General features: G+C 55.4%; 1 protein-coding gene across 1 annotated transcript in view; it reads right to left on the bottom strand.

Moving 5' to 3' along the window:
• Nucleotides 1-2396: 2396 nt before the first annotated feature.
• Nucleotides 2397-20850, bottom strand: part of PHGDH (phosphoglycerate dehydrogenase) — a 32001-nt gene continuing 13547 nt past the window's right edge. The window contains exons 5-12 of the mRNA XM_062192075.1: nucleotides 20742-20840; nucleotides 10763-10895; nucleotides 10128-10276; nucleotides 7311-7463; nucleotides 6120-6252; nucleotides 4495-4625; nucleotides 3418-3655; nucleotides 2397-2680 (exon numbers count right to left, since the gene is read on the bottom strand). Coding sequence (XP_062048059.1) covers nucleotides 2526-2680; nucleotides 3418-3655; nucleotides 4495-4625; nucleotides 6120-6252; nucleotides 7311-7463; nucleotides 10128-10276; nucleotides 10763-10895; nucleotides 20742-20840 — 1191 coding nt within the window. The 3' untranslated portion in view covers nucleotides 2397-2525. The remainder of the gene's footprint in view (nucleotides 2681-3417; nucleotides 3656-4494; nucleotides 4626-6119; nucleotides 6253-7310; nucleotides 7464-10127; nucleotides 10277-10762; nucleotides 10896-20741; nucleotides 20841-20850) is intronic.

Here is a 20850-nt window from a genome sequence, read left to right as displayed (position 1 = left end):
TCGGCCTCTCTTAAGGCTCTGCAGCAGCGCCGGTATCTGTGGCAGATGCTGGAGACCACGGTGAGGTTGCCATGCTGAAACTGCCTCTGGTGCCTTGGCAACCAAGGACCTTCCACACCACTGGCCACTGGTACCAGGTCTGCCTCCACTATGCAGGGCATTTGAACACACCCAGTAACGTTCTTAAAGATATTTAAAAACCAGGCATCAGGGCACTGACCAAAGGGATGGAGGCTGCCCCTGCACGTGCACGACAGCTGATTTTCAGCCCTGCTCCACCTGCTTATCACCACCATTGCACCTGCAGATTTCCCCCTCCCCTCCCGCTCCTCTTCGCCAAGTTTTGAGCTGAGCCCAAGGCCTTATGCTGGCAGTGCTGAGATCCTCTGCATGAAAACTGGAGCCAGCCTGCTCTGAACAAGGCCCCCTCCATGAGGCATGGACAGACCAGGAGGAAACGGCTTTCCAATTGCCCCGCCGCCATTTTCACCCTGAAGCCTGGCGATGCCACGCAAATGAAGTCACCCAGGGGGACCAAGAGCAGGAATGAGGACGAATGAGAGTCAGATAAGCACTGAGCCATTGTCCACTCATCTCAGATGAGAAGGCACAGCAAGGTCTGGGAAGATGGAAGTTTAGAATGGCCCAGCCCACTGAGCACGAGGCAACTTCCAGACTCTAGTGGATGTGTTAAAACACACACATGGCTAGCGCCATGGCTCAATAGGCTAATCCTCCGCCTGCGGCGCCGGCACACCGGGTTCTAGTCCCGGTCAGGGCGCCGGATTCTGTCCCGGTTGCCCCTCTTCCAGGCCAGCTCTCTGCTGTGGCCCGGGAGTGCAGTGGAGGATGGCTCAAGTGCTTGGGCCCTGCACCCCATGGGAGACCAGGAGAAGCACCTGGCTCCTGGCTTCGGATCAGCGCGGTGCACTGGCTGCAGCGGCCATTGGAGGGTGAACCAACGGCAAAGAAAGACCTTTCTCTCTGTCTCTCTCTCTCTCACTGAACACTCTGCCTGTCAATGTAAATGCTCCTTGGTACTCCTGTCTGAATTGTCCTCCAAGTCCTAAGAGCTCACCAGCATAGCCTTTACTGTTGGAGTCCCTGCTGGCTCCAAACTCTGTCACAGCACTGAGGCCAAAGGTAGGTTTGGTCTGGCCAGCGTGAAACAATTGTCCTGAGCCAGGCTCTCTTAAGAAGGAAGGGTAAGAGGTGCAGGTATTGTGGTATGGAGAGTTAAGCCACTACTGCAATGCTGGCATACCATATGAGTGCTGGTTTGCATCCTGGCTGCTCCACTCTGTTCCAGCTCCCTGCTAACTGATGAGCCTTGGAAAGCAGCAGTCTCCTGCTATCTGCATGAGAGATCCAGATGGAGTTCCAGGCTCCTGGTTTCAGCCTGGCCCAGCCCTATTCATTGTGACCATTTGGAGAGTGAACCAGCAAATGACAGATATCTCTCCCTCTGTAACTCTTTCAAATAAATGAATAAATCTTAAAAAAAAAAAAACCGAAACGGGGGGTGGAGAGTAGAGGGGCAGGTGCTGTGATGCCATGGCTAAGCCACCACTTAGGATGCCCACATCAATATTGTAATGCCTAGGATCAGGCCCCACCTCTACTTCTAATCCAGTTCCCTGCTAATGCACCCTGGGAGGCAGCAGATGATGGTCCTCTTGGGAGACCCAGATAGAGTTTCTGGCTCCTGGCTTCTGCTGGATCCAGCCCTGGCTGTCGTGGGCATTTGGGAAGTGACCCAGTGAATGGGAGACTTCTTTCAAAATGTGCAACCTTTGTAAGCAAGTGCTATTTTGTTATCTCTCATGAAAGTCACCTTAAAAGAAATAATAATGTCGTGTCCAGCCCACACTGAAATTGCTTGTGCACCTGCCAGATAGTCTCACACCCCATGCCTTTACACAAGCGCTCCTCCCCTCACAAAATCCTTCCAATATTCTCAGCACAAAGCTCCTCCTCCTCTGAACTCAAGGGAATTCTCTGTACCCCCGGGGTTGCAGCACCTCACTCATGCGTCCAGGGACATTGGCATGCTGTCCTTCCCACCACAAGATTGTTATGGGAGAGGAGTCAGGGTGAACTTCAGACAAAGCACCTAGTCCAGCACCTGGCATATAATGCTGTGCGTAGTTGGGAAATTTTACTTTCTGATGTGCATACGTATTCCCAGATGGAAATGAAGTGGAATACCATTGTAAGAAATGCCTCTGAATAACCTTAGAGGCTTGATTCCACAGGGATCACCCTCAGAGGGCCCAACCCAAGCCGTTTGCCCAGCCCAGTCTCCCTTCATACCCCCATCCTCCCAGCCAAAACCAAGCCTCACGGCTGCCCTCTGGTGGCTCTTCGGGACAACAGCAACACACCACACAGCGGGGTTGGGAGCGGGCTCTTTATTAGGTGGCTATTGGGGTCCTACAGGGTGAGATAGAGCAGCTGTCACCCTGTCGGTCACAGTGGCTATGCATCTTCAGGAAGGCCTGGAGGCTGGGACAGTGAGCCCACGTCTAGAAGTGGAACTGGAAGGCCTGGGTCACATGCTGCCGCCACTCCTCCAGGCTGGGCAGCAGGGAGGAGATGCCCATGACGTGCCAGGTCTCTCCATCCGACACCATCGAGGTCTGGTAGGACAGCAGCTGCACGCCTGCCTCTGCCAGGAGTCCTGGAAGTGGAAGAAGCCTCAGACTGACCCAGGGCACGGAGGAGGGAGGAGATGGGGGCTGCTAGCAGAGTGAGGCCTCTGCAATCAAAGTCGCAACGGGATGGAGGTGGCAATGGCCTTAGAGTCAAAGATCTGAGACAAAGGGACAACAGGGCGCCCGCCCGCTGCCGCCACTATTCCAGAGACTCTTAAGAACCACCCAGACCACCAGGCAGGCCAGGGCAGGGCAGATCCGGCCACAGAATGGCAGGCTCTGCCATGCAGACTGACAGATGTATCCAGGCTGGCTCTTCAGAGTCTGGTTGGACACATGCTCCGCAAAACCCAGAGGTGCTCCAAATCCCCCAGCAGCCTAGGTTTCAGGGGCCCAGGGCAGGTCTGGGATGCCGGTGACCGCTGGAGGGGATGGCTCTGTAGGACTTGCTGTAGCCAGGCACTTGCTGGCAGGGCCCAGCTGTGCTCCACGTGGCCAGCTCGGAACATATAGTCAAGACGGTTAACAGCAGCTCTGGCTGCACCTTTCACATTGCCCTGGGGCAAGGCACTTGCTTTTTCTGAATTTGTTATCCACACCGGGATGTTCTGGGAACTGCTCTGTAAGGTGCGGACCCGGAGACACCAAAGCATGGAGAGGGACTGAGGAGGCAGAAACTCCTTGGGACCCAATCCCAGAGCAGACGCCCCCCACCCCCACCCCACCGCCCCTGCCCTACCCAGCCCCCCAGGGCCCTTCTCACCAATCATCGTAGGCAGCAGAGCCGGGTTGGAGGGCTGAGCCCGGAACAAGAGCAGGGGCAGGCCCTGGCGGAGAGGCACTTCCGGCCTGAAAACAGCTCCGTTGAGTGCCTGCAGCACAGGCGTGGTGCCCTGGACCGAGCCCACAGCCTGGTAGGGGGCACCTGCCAAGGCCACGGTCAGGACGCATTCCCCACTGCCCTGCTCCCCTGCCGCAGCGTTGCTGTGGGAGGTGGTGACCTGCGGAGAGAAGGCCAGGAGGCCGTGACTCCTCCTGGCTGCATCCCAGCAGCCCTCCCCTCGGCTCCAGCCTGGCCAACAGGGTCTCCAATTCAGGGCTGGGGCTTAGGGCGGTGTGGAGGGAGGGCAAATGGGCTGAGCTGGAACACTGGCCTCTGGGACAGTCACAGACCTCCCAACGGGCAGGGGCAGGAGGAGGCTTGCAGGGGAGGGGTGGGAACCACGCAGAGGGAGGGAGGGAGGGAGACTGGGCTGTGAGGAGGCCTCCACTGCTGAGCTGGTGGGCACTTCCTGCTCCCACCTGCTGCTTCCGGCACAGCACCAACGGCCTGCCCGGGATGGAGGGAGGAGGGGCCTGCAGGCGGGGCCGTGGGAACGCTACTGCTTGTTGCTTCTGCCAGCTCCCTCTGGCTGAGAAACTCAGTGGGGAAGACGCCAAAGGGAAGCCAGCGAGGCAGCAGAAGCCATGCCACCTGCTCTCAGAGTAGGAGCGCGAGCAAAGGCGCTGGGCGCTGTGGAGTACGGGGCCTGGGTGGAGAACCAGGGTGGACAGAGCTGAGCCTTCTCCAAGGCCTCTGGTCCGGCCCAGCCCAGCTCCTGGGTTCCTCAGCTGGGCCACGCAGGCATTGCCACCACGGGCTGCTCACAAGCACTCTCCTGAGGCCCAGAGCACCCAGCAAGGCTCTTCATTTTGCAGAAGAGATGAAAGCCACCTCTCACAGGGGCACCCGGCGTGCACCCAGGACAGCCGGCAGCAAGGGGCACTCAGCATGTGGGGGCTCTGAACATGTGGGGGCGCCAGCAGCGCTGACAGGGGACACGCGGGGATGTGGACGCACAGCGAGGCCAGCCTCCTTCACCAGCAGCTTGGCGTTCACCAAGTTCACTTCCGCCTGCTTGGAAGCTTCTTTCAGGAGGCCGACTATGACAGCGGGGCTTAGGCAGTTCCCGGCATTCTTCAGGGATGCTCCTGGGGACAGAGAGACGCTGCCGTAAGGTCACTTTGTGCGGAGTGCCACAGAGGGCGACGCAGCGGGTTAAGGCTGTTGTGTGCAGCACCTGCATCCCACAAAGGAGTGCTGGTTCCAGTCCCAGCTGCTCCACTTCCAATCCAGCGCCCTACTAATGCACCTGAGAAGGGGAAATGGCCCAAAGAATCTGGGTCCCTGTCAACCACTTGGGAGACCAGGATGGAATTCCTGGCTCCTGGCTTCAGCCTGCTCTAGGCCTGGCTGACACAGTCATTTAGGGAGTGACCCAGCAGATGGAAGTGCTCGCTCTCTCCCCTTCTCTCTCTGCTACTGTGCCTTCCAAATAAAGAATCTTTTAAAAACAAAATTAAAAAGGGGCTGGAGGCCACTACTGCTAGCTGCAGGCTTTGGGCTGAAGTGTGCCCTGGGCAGTCCCACTTCTCCCCCAGCAGGCTCAGAGGCAGCCATGGGAGACACCCAGGCTGCTTAAGCAGCCAGAGAAACTCCTTGGCAAAGCTCAGCCCGGCTCTGCTGCTTCCTACCAATGGCTTGGCTGCTCTGGGCTGCCTGCTGCTCTCCCAGGAGCCACTGAGAAAATTTCCTATCCCCCCTACTTGGCATGCAGCCCCTTGTGGGCCCAGGAAGGAAAGTGGAAAGCAGCGGTTGCAACACTGCTGCCCTGCCTTGTTCCTTCTTGGAGCTGGGCACCCAGGGGGCGGGGATCCCCAGGCTCTGCCCTTCCCCAGCATTGTCAACGCTTGGCGTTTAACCGCCCACACCCTGCAGTCTCTCCCAGCACGAAGATGCCTAGCAGTCAGTGGGAGAGGACCAGCCTCCACAGGGTTCAGGGAACTGCAGCCCTCCCTGGTCACCCAAGCACATCTGCATGGTGCTGGCGATGCTGAGGCCACCACAGGCTGCTCAGGAGCCCCGGGGCTGAACCCAGGGCCCTGCTCTCATCCTCCTCCATGGCTGCGGACTGCCCCGTTAGCAAGTCACAGAGCACAAAATACCCCATCGCTACACCGGGCACATCCACCCACTGGCTCTCCCTCGCCATGTAAGGGACCCGAGGCTCAGAAAAGGGAAAGACAAACAGTACGTAAGCAACAAGGTCAAGCCAGAATTAACCCCTCTGGTGCTTAATTTGGTTCTCCCTCCACCGAGCCCACCACCTCTTGCACGAAAGTCTCTTGTAGAGGTGGTTCTCTCTTGCAAACAAAACAAGTATATCTTGCAAATACTACACAGAATGACTTAAGAAAATTCAACACCTCTTCCCAGGAACTCTGCATACTCCTTCCCTGTGTCTCCAGCCCGGCAGTGGGCAAACTGCTCTCAGAGCAAGGCCGAGTCTCCTATCAGACTCCTCCCAGTCTCTTACCTGCTCTGTGTCCTACAGCAACACCCCCAGCAAACCTGGCCCATGCCCCCTTTCTCATCCCCTTGCTATGTCCACATGCAGAGGGTGAAGCTGAAAACTCTAGGCTCACCCTGTGTCACCACCTGGATGGTCCCTTTGGGGGATCCAGCCCAGGCTCGCATCAGAGTCCCCAGAGCTTCTGCCAGGCCAATCCAAGGCTTGGTGTGTGGAGAGAAGGCACTGGTCAGGGCCTCAGCATTCACCTGCAGGGAAAGGGGGGGCAGTGCTGGAGTCAGGAAGAGGCAGGCCAGGGGCTCACCTGCCTGACTCAGCAACTACATCAAGGTTGTGTTGCTGAGAGCCGGACAAAAGGGCCTGCCTTGCTTTAGGTGCTTGGTGGGCGACAATTTCCATCAGCCAACAAAGAGACAAAGACTTGTTCCTGCAGGGGAGCTAGAGAGCCAGAAATGGACACAAAAGGCCAAGAACACTCAAAATGACTGGGGGGGGGGGGAACACATTTCCTCCATCAAGGAAGTGTGTCAGCCTTGCCCCTCTATGAAAACTTGGGTTCACCTGTGCTGGGTTAAGGTCTGGAGAGCACAACAAAGAGGGGTCTCTGGCACAAAAAACACATGGCGTCCCAGGTAACTTGGACAGAGAAATGTGCATCTCCCTTGGATAGCATTCTACACTTGATCTTAGCCAAAAGGCCGAGAAGCAATAGGATAGCATTCTAAGCTTGTCTTCATTTCTCATCTTCTGCCTTGATGGCCTTGAGTGTTTACGTCCCAGTGAAACACCATGAACACATAGCACAATGCATAAAGCCAGATCCATGATCTGGGTGATCACTTCATGCTTGTGAGTCCACGGTGAGGCATGCCATGATTTAGGGAGGCTCAGGGGGCCGGCTGGCACAGACGGTTCATGTTGGCAGGTGTGGGGAGCAGGGTGAGACCCTGACCATGGACGGGATGGAAAGAGTGCTCTGGGAGTTTACTGGGTGCAAGCTCCCTGCAGAGGCCTTGGGAACAGGCCAGCTTGCTGCCCGTCCAGGGCCAGCTGTCACCCTAGCAACACTCCTCCAGCCCCAAGGCACCAGGAGAACAAAGCCGCCTTTCTCTAGTGGCTGGGCCCTGGGAACCGCCAGTGTCTGCAGCAGGGCCACAATGTAGCAGGGACGCCCCGGGGCTGACCATCAAGGCTGGAGATAGAGCCCCCCGCCCTGCCCCTGCTCCCTGCGACTTTAGCTTCCAGGGCTGTGTCTGTTCACCCTCACTTGGCCTCGCCCCTCTCTGCCCCACGCAGTGATACTCACCACCCCCACTAGAGACTTCCCCTTCATCATGTCCACGAACTGGATGGCGATTTCCTCCCCGCAGCGGCTCTGGGCCTCCCTGGTGCTGGCACCCAGGTGCGGGCAGCTGATGACATTCTCGTGGTCCACCAAGGCTCGGTCCCGTGGCGGCTCCTGCCCAGAAAGGAACACGTCCAGGTTGGCTACTGTGCACTGCCCACACCCCCAGGAGCTACCCAGGGTGCAGGGGAAGCTGGAGGGGAGGAAGGCAGCAGAGGAGCCACCTCCTACTCCTAATCGGTCAGGGTGGTCGCTGGACTGCCAGACCACAGCAGAGTGGGCGGGGCAGAGACTGTGGACCGAGTCACAATTCCACCTCTACCGCCAGGCACCTCCATGCCTTCAAGCACACCTCTGGCTCCCCAAGCCTTTGTTTCTTTATCTAGGAAATGGGTTACTGCTATCTACACAATACTGTGAGGACTGTCTTGCCCCTGCCCTGCATCCTTGAAGGAGGGGCGGGCTCTCGGCAGGTCCTGCTTATGCACCCCCACCCCCACCCCTCCTCCCTGCCACCGCTCCACTAAGGGGAACATGGCCCTTGGGAAGGCGACTTGAGCTTCCTCTCTGTGCCGTCTTCTGGGGCTCTGTCGGCTCTGCTACACTACATAACATGACCCTATGAGCCCAGGCCTCCTGGGAGCAGCTGGGACAAGGCCACTGGGAAGTACTGTGTTAGGGAGGCCGGTGTTACGCAGAAGGACGACTGGAAGCACTGTATGCCCTGGCTGAGACCAGCGAGCACCCTGCAACATGGACGGCCCTGTGATGTGCCCAGGGCCCGTAGCCAGCATCCTGGACGGCACAGGGGCCCAACCCAGGGTCCACACTCTTGCCCTACCTAACAAGTAGGGCAAGCTCTGAGGTGGGGGGCAGGAGCTCTGAGGGCGAGAGGCTAACAGGAGTCCAGCGGACATGCAAGCATTCCTCCCCATAGGATATGCAGTGAGGCCGAGACCCTGCTCCTGCCGGGAGAGCCCTGCAGAGGGCCAGAGGGAACATTGCCATTTATCCCCAGGCTTGCGTCCTCCACTGGAAAGAGGGAGGGAAAAGGAATGCCGATGGACTGGCAATCCCAGTGAGGGATCCGTGATTATACACTAAGCCCTTCTCTCTCCCTTCCCCAAATCCTCAAGCTCACAACTGATCTGCATCTGTCTTCCCTGAGTTATGGATCTGGCAGAGGTCTGGGAACCCGAGACCAGGAATTGGGTCCCGTCTACAACTTAAAGTTGGGGTAGGCATCGTGGGACAGTCTGGGCAAGCCACTGCTCAGGACGCCCAAGTCCCACACTAAAGTGCCAGCTTCAGTCCCCTGGCTCCTCTGCTCCTGATCCAACTTCCTGCTAATGCATCCTATAAGACAACAGAAGATGGCACAAGTGCTTGGGCCCCTACCACCCACGTGGGAGACTCAGTTGGGAGTTCCCAGGCTCCTGGCTCCAGCCTGGCCCCAGCCCTGGCTGTTGTGGCCATTTGGGAAACAAACCAGTAGATGGAAGATGTCTCTCCCCCTCTGTCTCTCTGCCACTCTGCCTTTCAAGTAGATGAAAATGAAATAAACAAACATTTAAAAGAATAAAACTTGAGCTTGGGGGTGGTGTAATGGGTAATGTTTGTTGTTTGGTGTAATGGTTAAGGTACCCCTCAGTCTGCATCCCATATGGGATGCATGGGTTCAATTCCCAACTCTGCTTTTTTCTTTTTAAAAGATTTATTTATTTATTTGAAAGGCAGAGTTACAGAGAGGCAGAGGCAGAGAGAGGAAAGGGGGAGGGGGTCCTTCCACCCACTGGTTCATTCTCCAAATGGCCACAATGGCCGGAGTTTGGCTGATCCGAAGCCAGGAGCCAGGTGCTTCTTCTGGGTCTTCCATGCAGGCGCAGGAGCCCAAGGACTTGGATAATCTTCTACTGCTTTCCCAGGCCACAGCAGAGAGCTGGATCGGAAGTGGAGCAGCCAGGACTCAAACCGGGCCCATATGGGATGCTAACACTGCAAGCGAGGGCCGGTGCCGTGGCTCACTTGGTTTATCCTCCGCCTGCAGCACTGGCATCCCATATAGGTGCCGGGTTCTAGTCCCGGTTGCTCCTCTTCCAGTCTAGCTCTCTGCTGTGGCCCGGGAAGGCAGTGGAGGATGGCCCAGGTACCTGGGCCCCTGCACCCCCATGGGAGACCAGGGGGAAGCACCTGGCTCCTGGCTTCGGATCGGCACAGCACTAGCCGTGGCGGCCATTTGGGGGGTGAACCAATGGAAGGAAGACCTTTCTCTCTGTCTCTCTCTCTCACTGTCTAACTCTGCCTGTCAAAAAAAAAAAAAAAACAAAACAAAACAAAAAACAAACAACACTGCAAGCGGCAGTTTGCCCACTATGCCACAGCGCCAGCCCCCAACTCTGCTTTTGATTCCAGCTTCCTTGTTAATGGGCACCGTGTGGGACAGCAGGTGATAGTTCAAGTACTTAGGTTCCTGCCACCCACATATGAGATCTGGATTAAATTCTAGACTCCTGGCTTCGGCCTGGCCCAGTGCTGGCCATTGTGGCCACCTAGGGAGTGAACCAGCAGGTGGACGATCTCTGTCTCACTGTCGTGAAAATAAATGTCAAAACAAAGAAAGAAAAACCAACCTGAGTTTTGCAGAAGACACCACGGCTGCCTCCATACCAAGCTCTGTGACAGCTCCTCAGACGACACACTGCCCACTTTGCCATGGGAGCTGAAGAAGCCCCTAGTAAAGCGCTAAGCTCGCCCTGGCGCCAAGGCTGTAGCACTTACCTCTGTGAACACGTCCAGCGCGGCTCCAGCGCACTGGCCGGACTGCAGGGCCCGGAGCAGGGCGCCTTCGTCCACGATGCCTCCGCGGGCGCAGTTCACCACCCGCACCCCCTTCTTGCACTGGGCGAAGGTGCTGTCATTCAGCAAGCCTGGAGGAGAGGGGAGCGTGTTCCTGCTCTCACGGTGCCTGGGCCCCAGGCCCTGGCTCCCAGCCCCTCCCTCACCTCCAACCCCCCTTGAACTAGCTCCTTCCTTCTTTCTGGGCAGAGGCTCCTTATTCTCTCCTTTCCCTTCCCAGATGCCCCAGGACAGCAGCTCCTGTTCTGCTTCTGGGCTGGACTCCATTCAGAAGCATCCTAGGTCCTTGATGTACTATGCTTCAAATAGGTCTGGGACTCAATGCCCTGCAGGGGCCTCTGGGGGCACCCAAAGGGCCAGTGACTGTTCACGTGCCCAGGGTGCTCAGACACCTGTCAACTCCCTGCTGCACCCCATCTGAGAAATCACTACCCAGTGCTGCAGGACCAGGGACTACCCCCCCAACATGGCTGGACCCCAATGTCTGCAGCAGGCCCAGCCACTCATTATCTGGTCTGTGGCTTCTGCAGGCAGTGAACAGAGGGTGACATACCCACCTGTGGTGGAGGGCAAGAGAGGGGTGTGCACTGTGATGAAGTCACACAGCGGCCAGATCTTCTCCAGGGGCAGCTGCTGAACACCAAAGGAGGCCGAGACATCCGGAGAAATGATGGGGTCGTATCCTATAGTCTGGCCAGCAGCGAGAGGGAGGAAACGTTATCGTTAGCAGTGGTCGTTAGCAGTGGCAGCCACTAATCAAGCACGTGCCGTGTCCCAAGCACCGTGCTAAGCCTAACTCGAGGCTCCAGGTCAATGCACGGCAGTGCGGTGAGGGAGGTGATGGTCTTCTAAGGCTTCAGAGCTGGGGCATGCAGGGCTCACGCCGCCTGCAGGGGCAAAGCCAGGCTGGAAAGGGAGGTTTGTCCGCCTCTCGGTGCTAACCCCAAACAGATGCGAGAGCATTTCATGTTACCTGGATACAGTGGTGCTCGGGAGCCCTGAGAAAGCAGGAGCCCTTAGGGAGGGGGGCAGTCATGTGGGAACCATGACTTCACCACAGGGCACAATCAGGACAGGGAGGGGAGGGCCCCGAGGTCCAGAGACAGACAGGGCACCAGACAAAGGCGAAGAAGCGGCCGGGGAGGAGGGCAGCAGTGCTGCAGAGCAGGATCGGGACCAAGCCGTGGAGACTAAGACCAGAGGGAGAAGGGGCTAACGGCAGGTCCTTTTAACACAGCAGGCTTGGGGGAGGACGACGTGGTGCGGTGGGGGTAAGCCAGCACTCAGGACACCTGCATCTCTTATCAGAGCACTGGTTTCGTATACTAGCGATTCCACTTCCCATCCAGCTTCCTGCTAATGCACCTGGGAAGACAGTGGATAATGGCCCAAGTACTTGGGCCCCTGCCACACACGTAGGAGCCCCGGTTGGAGTTCCCGGCTTTGGCCTGGCCCCAGCTCTGGCCTCTCTCTCTTTGCCTATCCCTGTCTCTGCTCTGTCACTCTGGCTTTCAAGTAAATAAACAGGCAAAACAAAACATGGCAGGCTTGACTGGGCTGGGGGCCAAGGACACCAAGCAGAGGAAAGTGAGACACAAGGGACCGGAGATGGGGAAAGGACCTCGCTCCAGGCTCAGAGCAGGGGCTTCCCTGGGGCTGCTGAGGAGGAGAGAAGATTGGCTCCTGGGAGATGGGGCAAGCAGGGAACTCTGGGAGTGAAAACAACATGGAGCCCAGGAAATTGGCCAAAGGTCATCAGAAATCAGTGAGGGAAGAGGGGACTTTGGGAAGACAAAGCTTGGCAGAAAGAAAAAAGGCCATGGGTCACAGCTGATAATGGTAAACCTCTACCTAGCATTCACCATGCGCCAGGAGCTTCCACCCGACTCCTATCTCACGGTCAGGAACCATTATTTCCCCATTTCACAGGTGAGCAAACTGAGCCAGAGAGGTCAAGTGGTAGAGATGGGACAGGAGTCAGACTTTCTGACCCCACCTAGTGCCTACCCTTTACAAAGTGGCTGAGGCCTGGAATGAGGGCACAGTCAGCACAGCGACCCCTGTCTCCTGGGCAGCCATGATGGCAGGAGGCACAGTGACTGTGTCCCGCCAGCATCAGAGACAGCATTGGGGCAGTCACGCAGGTCCCAGCAAGGGCCATGTTTTAAAGGTCACCACACAGCATCAGCAGCCAGGCCGAGTCTGCACCGGGCTGAAGGGTCTGCATCTTGCAACAACAAAGACCTGTCCGTCATCTGACTGGTCTACCCCAGAGGCCTTCCCAGGGCTCCCTCCAAGGGCTCAGCCCACGTCAGCCACGATGACTGGAGAACAGAGGTGCAGGAGCCACAAGCGTCTCAGGGGCACCAGTGTCCTTGAGCAGACAGGGTGGAGCATGTGTGGTGTGGTGACCAAGACACCGCCCAGGGTGCCCACATCCTTAGCTCAGGTCCCAGCTCGCATTCAACACCGGCTCCCTGCCGCTGCGGATCCTGGGTGGCAGCAGGTGATGGCTCAAGTACCTGTACCCCTTCCACCCACATGGGAGACCTGGCTGGAGTCCCCGGCTCCTGGCTACAGCCTGGCCCAGCTCTGGCTTTTGTGGGCCAAAATCGAGGAGTGACCCAAGGAGGGACGACCGCTCTGTGTGTCTGTGTCTCTCTCTGTCTTTCAAATAAACAGAAGAAGAAGAAGGCAGGACCGCTGGTGGGCCTGGGGGACCCACAGGGTGTACTCAGAACCCAGGGTTCTGTCCTGTTTGCTCCTAGTGGCGTTAGGCACGAGTCAGGCCCTCTCTGGACCTGGCTCCTCAGCCCTATACAAAGGAGGGAGGGATAATTTCAGGCTTCCTCTGCTGTAACATTCGATAATTCAAAATTATTTGAAAAGCAACATCCCGCAACCCTAAGGAGAATGCTCGAAGTTGGCCTGAGATTAAACAAAAACAAACAAGTGAAAACGCAGAGCGTCATACTCAACAGCGGCTGTCTCTGCTGCTGGGATCATTTCTCTCCCTCATGCTTTCCTCCGCTTCCTAAGCTTCTACTACACTGCTTATGAATTGCCTTTGAAACGAGAGAAATCGAAACGTTGCTTTAGAAAATAATTGAGGGTTACATGTCGTGACACGGAGGGGTAAGCCATTGCCTAGGACACTCACTTCCATGCCAGAGTGCCTAATTCAATCCAATCCAGTTTCCTGCTGGTGCACTGGTGCACCTGGGGGACCCTGGACCATGGCTCCTGTACCTGAGTTCCTGCCAAAGTATTCACAGTACTCACACTGGGAGGCCTAGATGGAGTTCCCAGCTCCTAGCTCTGGCTTTGGCCTGGTCCAGCCCTGGTTGTTTCAGGCATCTGGGGAGAGAACCAGTGGGTGGGAGCTTGCTCTCTCCACCCCACCCTCCACCCCTTTCTCAATCTGACAACCTGCTCTACAAATAAATAGACAAATCTTTAAAAAAAAAAAAATGAGTGTTGTGGCATAGCCGGTAATGCTACTGCCTAGAATGCCTTCATCCCATATGGGCACTGGTTCGTGTCCCAGCTGTTCCAATTCTGATCCATCTTCCTGCAAATTTGCCTGTGAAAGCAGCAGAAGATAGCCCAAGTCCTTGGGCCTCTGTACCTACGTGGGAGACCTGGATGAAGCACTTGGCTTCGGGCTGGCCCAGAGCTGGCCGTTACAATCATCTCAGGAGTGAACCAGTGGATGAAAGACCTCTCTCTCTGTCCTTCTCTCTGTATCGCTGGCTTTTAAATACATAAACGAATCTTTAAAAAATTTACTTTAAATCAAAAAGAAGACTTTTTTGAGGGATTTTCAAAAACTTCATAAGAAATATATTAAAAAATTATGCGTGGATTTCAAAATTTTTTTGACCAACATAAACTTTTCACTCCATTTCACCACAAAATACTCTCATATTTCAAATTCAGCAGATATAGGAAAGAAACTGAAAACAAGGAAAGCTTTGGGTACCATTCTTCAGCAGCAGCCCTGTGGAGTGAGCAAACCCAAGCAGCCGGACAGATGAAGTTTTGGGAAAAGACAGCGCCTCCCTCCATCCCCTGCAAGGTCCCCCACTCGGAGCACTAGGGGCTTCCTGGCTCAGGGTGTGTTTCCCAGACACTGCTCTCTCACTACCATAAAACCACTCAATGCTCACAGGGAGAAGGAAACATCCAGAAGTCCTTGCAAGTCCTTGTCTTCTGGCTCTGAGGCTGCCTGCCCCCACGGCCTTGTTCGTCTCTAACCCCGATGCAGTCTCTTCCCAGGCACAGTGAGGACAGACGGGAGATCACAAAGCTGGGAGCCTGACTGAGGGAGTCCCGGGACCCCCTGGCCTGTTGTATGCTCAGGAGCCAAGCAGCAGCCCCGGGCTAGCAGGGGACAGGATCTGCAGAATGGCAGGAGCCCGGGCTTGCAGGGGAGCAGGCTGGGGAGAGGGAGACTCGCATCTGCCCCAGTGGTCAGCGGGGCCCCCTGACTCAGCTTCCTTCTGCCACAGAGAGACAGCAGCTCATTGATCTGCAGACACGTGCAGGGCACAAATTTGGCCGAGAAGACCCGTTTGACTTCTCACTAGAGATAAGCACGCCACAAAGAAGCCGCACTCAGCCAAGGGCTGGGGTTCCTACACCCAGAATCCACGTTGAAGGAAGTGAAAAAGGAGATGCTGGGCCCAGAAGCCATGGGCCTGCCCCAGGCCCTGATGTGTCCTGGAGCAGGTGTACTCTGTTCAAAGAGGAGCCTCTAGGACGTGGAGGTTTCCCCCACCACACCCTGGCCCCAGGGCAGACCCCTGAAGCAGCCCCAGCAGAGGAAGGGGGGGGGGGCTTACAAGCCATACCCTGAGGATTCTTTTCGCTGGTATCATTGAGAGCAGCCCTAGAAAGCTGATCCTGCCAGCTCCAGGGCCCCACTGACTCAGCAGAGGACCAAGGAGGGAGAACACTATCAGTCATGCCCAACCCACAGCCAAGTTTTTTGGCTTAGCCTTGGAACTCTCCCTGATGCTGCAATGAATTCTTAAATCAGAAACCCAATAGGAACTTGGGTCAATCGAACGCTGCAGAGGTGAGGCCCGGAAGCCCCACCTGCTGTCTCCCTGGGCGCCCCCCTCACTCCCACCTGTGTCTCTAAGGCGGCATTCCAGAAGCTGGGCTCTGGCGAGAGTCTGCTGAGCACGGCTCTTGGGCAGTATAAACTCCTGGGAGCCAGCCAAGGTGGCAGCTGCCTATCCCGCAGAGCATCTGTCCCTGGACCGCTGACCCAGTGACGTGGCGCTTCACTCATGGGGTCACGGATGCAGACGGCAGCGTGGTGCTGGGCAAAGAGCGCCAGCCTGGAGATCAGGGGACCCAGAGATGGAGTAGACCCCACCACTTCCTCCTGCCGTTATCTGGAGGGGGTGGCATGTCACAGAGACTTCCTGGGCCTCAGTTTCCTTATCGGGGAAGCTGAACCGATACCACTGAGCCCAGAGGGTTGCTGTGCGCACAGCAACTGACACAGCAGACCTCAGTAAACATTAGCTGGACCTGAAGGAGTTGGCGACAACGGTTAGCTTGGGTTCAACGTCCATCCCTCTGAGCTAAAGTCAGATTCACCACCACACCAGCCGCAGAGGCACAGCCAGGAGATGCCGATCTGCAGCCTCGTGGAAAACGTCGATAAGAAAGTACAAGGCTCATCTTCTGTCTGGCGTGGGCCCGCTGGCATGCTCCAGGGGCCACAGCAGCACGAAGGAACTAACTGGGTTTCTGACTTGGCAACACTACAGAGACAGTGCTTCAAGCTAAAACCTAGCATACAGAGGAAGACCTGAAGAACTGCAGCCCCCAGTAGGCACTCTGCAGCCTGACCTGCTGAGTGTGAGGGCTGGCACCTCCTTGCTCTGGAAGGCAGGCCTCTTCTAAGGCTGCCAAACATCTCATATCCTTTTCTATCAGACACATCCCTCTCACCAGTGCGCTTCTGCCAACCAAAGCCCTCCTCCCCCACAAGAGCTTTTTACAAAGTCTTCTGCACCCAAGCCTTGTCTAGTTGCTTTTTGGACTCACACGCAGGGCACAGAAATGTATTCTAACTAGAATTCTTGTTGGAGGGCCAGCCATTCTAGCCTTCCTGCGTGTTTCAGGATGTAGTCTTGTACTTTGAAGTATCAGCCCACCTCCCCCTGCTTCCTGTCATCCACAAGTGCACGTTGTCCAGGCTGCTGATAAGAATGGTACATCTGGAGTGGCAGGTACGACACTGCCCAGAATGCCCACAGCCCACGTTGCTGCAACTGGGTTTGATTCCTGGCACTGCTCCCAGTGCCAGCTACCTGCTAGTGCACACCTTGGGAGGCAGCAGGCCATGGCTCAAGTATTTGACTCTCTGCCACCCATATGGGAGACATGGATTGAGTTCTTGGACCCTGGCCTCCTACCCACCCAGCCCTGGCTGTTGTGGGCATTTGGGGGGTGAATCAGTGAATGGAAGATCTCTCTGCCTTTTGAATAAAATGAAAACAAATAATTTTAAAAATTATTTTAAATCAAGAATCTTTTTAAAAGATTTATTTATTTATTTATTTGAAAGTCAGAGTTACACACAGAGAGAAGGAGAGGCAGGTTTACTCCCCAATTGGCCACAATGGCCGAGGCTACACCCATCTGAAGCCAGGAGCCAGGAGCTTCCTCCAGGTTTTCCTATGTGGGTGCAGGGGCCCAAGGACTTGGGCCATCTTCTACTGCTTTCCCAGGCCATAGCAGAGAGCTGGATCAGAAGTGGAGCAGCCGAGACTTGAACCAGTACCCATATAGGATGCCGGCACTGTAGGTGGCAGCTTTACCTGCTATACCACAGCACCGGCCCTGAAATCAAGAATCTTTAAAAAAAATGGTAGGGGGCTGGTGCTATGGTGTAGTGGGTAAAGCCATGGCCTGCAATGCTGGCATCCCATATAGGTGCCAGTTTGAATGCCAGCTGCTCCACTTCCAACCCAGCTCCCTGCTAATGTGCCTAGGAAAGCAGCAGAAGATGGCCCAAGTGCTTGGGACCCTACATCTATGTGGGAGACCTGCAAGAAGCACCTGACTCCTGGCTTTGGATCAGCTCAGCTCAGGCTGTTGCAGCCATTTGGGGAATGAACCAGTGGATGGAAGACCTCTCTGTCTCTCCCTCTCTTTCTCTGTAACTCTACCTTTCAAAAAATAAAATAAATCTTAAAAAAAAAAAATTTGAAGGCCGGGGCCATGGCTCAATAGGCTACTCCTCCACCTGCGGCACCGGCACCCCAGGTTCTAGTCCTGGTCGGGGCGCCGGATTCTGTCCCGGTTGCTCCTCTTCCAGTCCAGCTCTCTGCTGTGGCCCGGGAAGGCAGTGGAGGATGGCCCAAGTGCTTGGGCCCTGCACTGGCATGGGAGACCAGGAGAAGCACCTGGCTCCTGGCTTCGGATCAGCGCAATGCACCAGCTGCAGTGGCCATTGTGGGGAGAATCAACGGAAAAGGAAGACCTTTCTCTCTGTCTCTCTCTCTCACTGTCCACTCTGCCTGTCAAAAAAAAAAAAAAAGTAAAAAAAAAAAAATGAAGAAAGCAGAGCCCTGTACTGTGATAGAGAGTCTCGTTCCAGATTGAAACAGAGTATTCTTCAACCAGTTACTAATCACTTTAAAGTGATAACACCAAGCTCAGGGCTTCGACTCTAACCCCAAAGGATCATGGAAGTTTGTCTTACTAAAGCCCACACTTTCAAACAATCTAAATGACTAAGTAAAAATCAACCTATCCATGAAAGGGAATTGCACACAATAGTTAAAAAATATGATAGGGGCAGGCATTGTGGCTCAGTGGGTTATGCTGGCATCCCATATCTGAGTGATGTTTCAAGTCCTCACTTCTGACCCACCTTCCTACTAATGTGCCTAGGAAAGCAGTGGAAGACAGCCCAAGTGCTTGGGCCCCTGTACCCATGTGGGAGATCCAGATGGAGCTCTGGGCTCCTAGCTTCGGCCAGGACCAGCGCAAGCTGTTGCAGCCATTTCAGAAGTGAAGCAGTGGATAGAAGCTCTTTTTGTCTCTCCCCTCCCAACCCATCACTCTGTCTTTCAAAGAAATAGATCTTTTAAAAAATAATAAAATGATTGATCTGGTTATTCTAAGACACACTTTTTTTTTTTTATCTCTAACACAGTGCACAATATTCTGTTCTCTATAGGCACATGACCCTCTATAGATCTGGAACTGAATGCGTTCTACATAAATGCATAGAAAGCCTGGGCTGACACGTGCCAACTGATGTTACTGAGAGGAGACGACTGGAATGGCATTCAAGGAGACCTTTATCTGTCTTAGTGCTTATGAGAATTCATTAATTCATCACATGATTAAAATCTAATTCCAAATAGTCCAGATGTTTTACACTTGGAGGTTTTCATACTCTATGTCAGTTTCACAGTGGTTTCCAAAGAGAGAACGAGGCTAGTCTGCAGCGACGTAGACTGTCTCCTTCATAACTTGTCCAAAACTCTTCCTCCCTTTCCCTTTAGAACACCCTGCCTTCCATGGACACCACTAGAACACTGGCAGAGGTGAGGTGGCACAGGAGGGTGCTCTCTCTGCCTGTACACAAAATTCATCTGGACTCAGGAACACGTGCTGCCTCTCCCACAAGGTGAGCAGCTATGCGTGAAGAGAAGCCCCTGGACCACTCCTCAGGCAGCCCCTAGGGTGCTGAGCTGGGAGGGGACATTCTAAGCCATGTCTCATGCTGCATGTTCCAGAAGCTAAGAGCGACGCTCTGGAGACATGGGGGCAAAGCAACCTGAACGGATGCACCTGCACACTGAAAGCCATGCAGGGCGTGCCAGGGGCGATGTGCCAGAGATGCAGATTACCACCGCAGTAGGCAGACGGACCAGCTTGGAATCAAACACACGCCGAGAGGGGCTGGCAACTTCCAGGTGCTGATGCTGAAGGTCCCGCATCTCCTATGCCTCTCGGAAGCAGCCCAGGGCAGTGTCTGGGTACCTGAGAGGCACCCAGAGAACAGACAAGCTTACCTGCCACTCCAACTGTGCAGGAGACCAGGTGGCGCTTTTGTCTGGCTTAAGTCACTGCCCAAGCTCCTGATGACGAATGACACTGAGCTAGAGGTGGGGGAAGGGCACGGTGTGCCAGGGAAGGGGAGTGGGAGTTGTGAAATTGCCCTGGCCTGGCCGCCAGCCCCAAGCCACTCATCGATGAAACGCTCACCCAGTTGGCAGTGCTCTTGCTTTACCTAACTCCTAGCCCTTGCTGTAGAAGACCAGAATCCTCCACACGCTGAACTTTCTCCTTGTTCCTGATGGCGTGCAGCCACCCCTGCGCACAAGGCCAGGCTGCAGTTTGTTTCCACGATCAGTGGGTCCTGCCTGGCCACACCAGGGATCCAGAAAAACACACCTGCCCTGCCCACTGCTGAGGCTTAGGAAAACAGTCTGGCTGACTTAAAAAACATGGTGTGGGGTGACAGGAGAGGAGGGGATAAAGTTCAAGGCTATGCAAGGGGGTGGGTTCGAGGCTACCATCTACTTGCTGTGAGTTCTCAGTCACAAACTTACAAATCCCCCATGTCCATATAAAATGAACGGTTAACCCAGAAGACCCTTTCCACCTCTAAGAAGGGAGGGGGGAATGGGAAGAACGGGAAAGAGCAAGGGAGAGGAAAGGGACTCTCCATAGCAGTGCTGTGTACATGTTGCTAGGCTTGGGGATCACTTGATTGTCAAAACAACTTTCCTTAATGTTTAACTAAAGCCATCCAGGCTGCAGTTTGAAGCCACCACCCCTGTGGTTCCCTCAGCACCCACGGTGAGCATGGAGAGTCCACTGGCACTCCTAGCTGCCTGTCCCTTGGGCTTATCTGGGCAGTCCTCTCCAGGCTGTGCCAGGACTCCTGGAATGGCCCAATGGGGTGGCACTGCTGTTGATCACAATCCTTCCTCTGTCAGAAGCCTATTGGGTTTTTTCCAGAGCAGGAAAGAGAAGTGCCTGGGGGTGAGACAGGTGTCGGGTGAGATTTCTTGAGTCACTGTGCAGCCTTCCAGCCATGGTGGGCTCTACAATCCTACCAGTGTGCACACAAGCACCCTCAGTCTCCTAGAATATGGAAGGGAGCGGGATGAACAGACTGGCAATTACTCAGTTAGAAGACTATAAATTTGCTCCTGTTTTCTGAATCATCACTGGGGAGCAGCCACAGCAAACCAAGAGGTCCTGGAAGCAAAGGAGGGGGGAAAGGACAGGACACAGAACCCTTCTGGTCCCCTGAGGCATACGGCCACTGACTTACCTCAAAGCTGAACACCCCACCCTGCAGCCTTGGCCTCTGTGTTGGGCCTCCAGTCTGCAGGCCGGCGTTCCCTCCCCCCTGGTGTTACCACTTTTCTAGCTGGCAGCTCTAAAGGAAGGTCAGGTTTGCCCCAGGACAAAGCCCAGATCATCCTGCCTCTCCTACAATTCCCATAGGAAGCCCCATCTCCAAGGTGCCCAGTGACTTCTTACCTTCATTCCAAAGGCCTGCATCCGGGTGGCCACCTCTCGCCCAATCCTGCCCAGGCCTAGAATCCCCAGGGTCTTTCCATTCAGCTCTGTTCCCATGAACTGCAAGCAA

Source organism: Lepus europaeus, chromosome 5, assembly GCF_033115175.1.
Source record: "Lepus europaeus isolate LE1 chromosome 5, mLepTim1.pri, whole genome shotgun sequence".
Lineage (NCBI taxonomy): Eukaryota > Metazoa > Chordata > Mammalia > Lagomorpha > Leporidae > Lepus > Lepus europaeus.
Note: the sequence above shows the minus strand (reverse complement) of the source record. Positions and strands in the feature narration are given on the sequence as shown.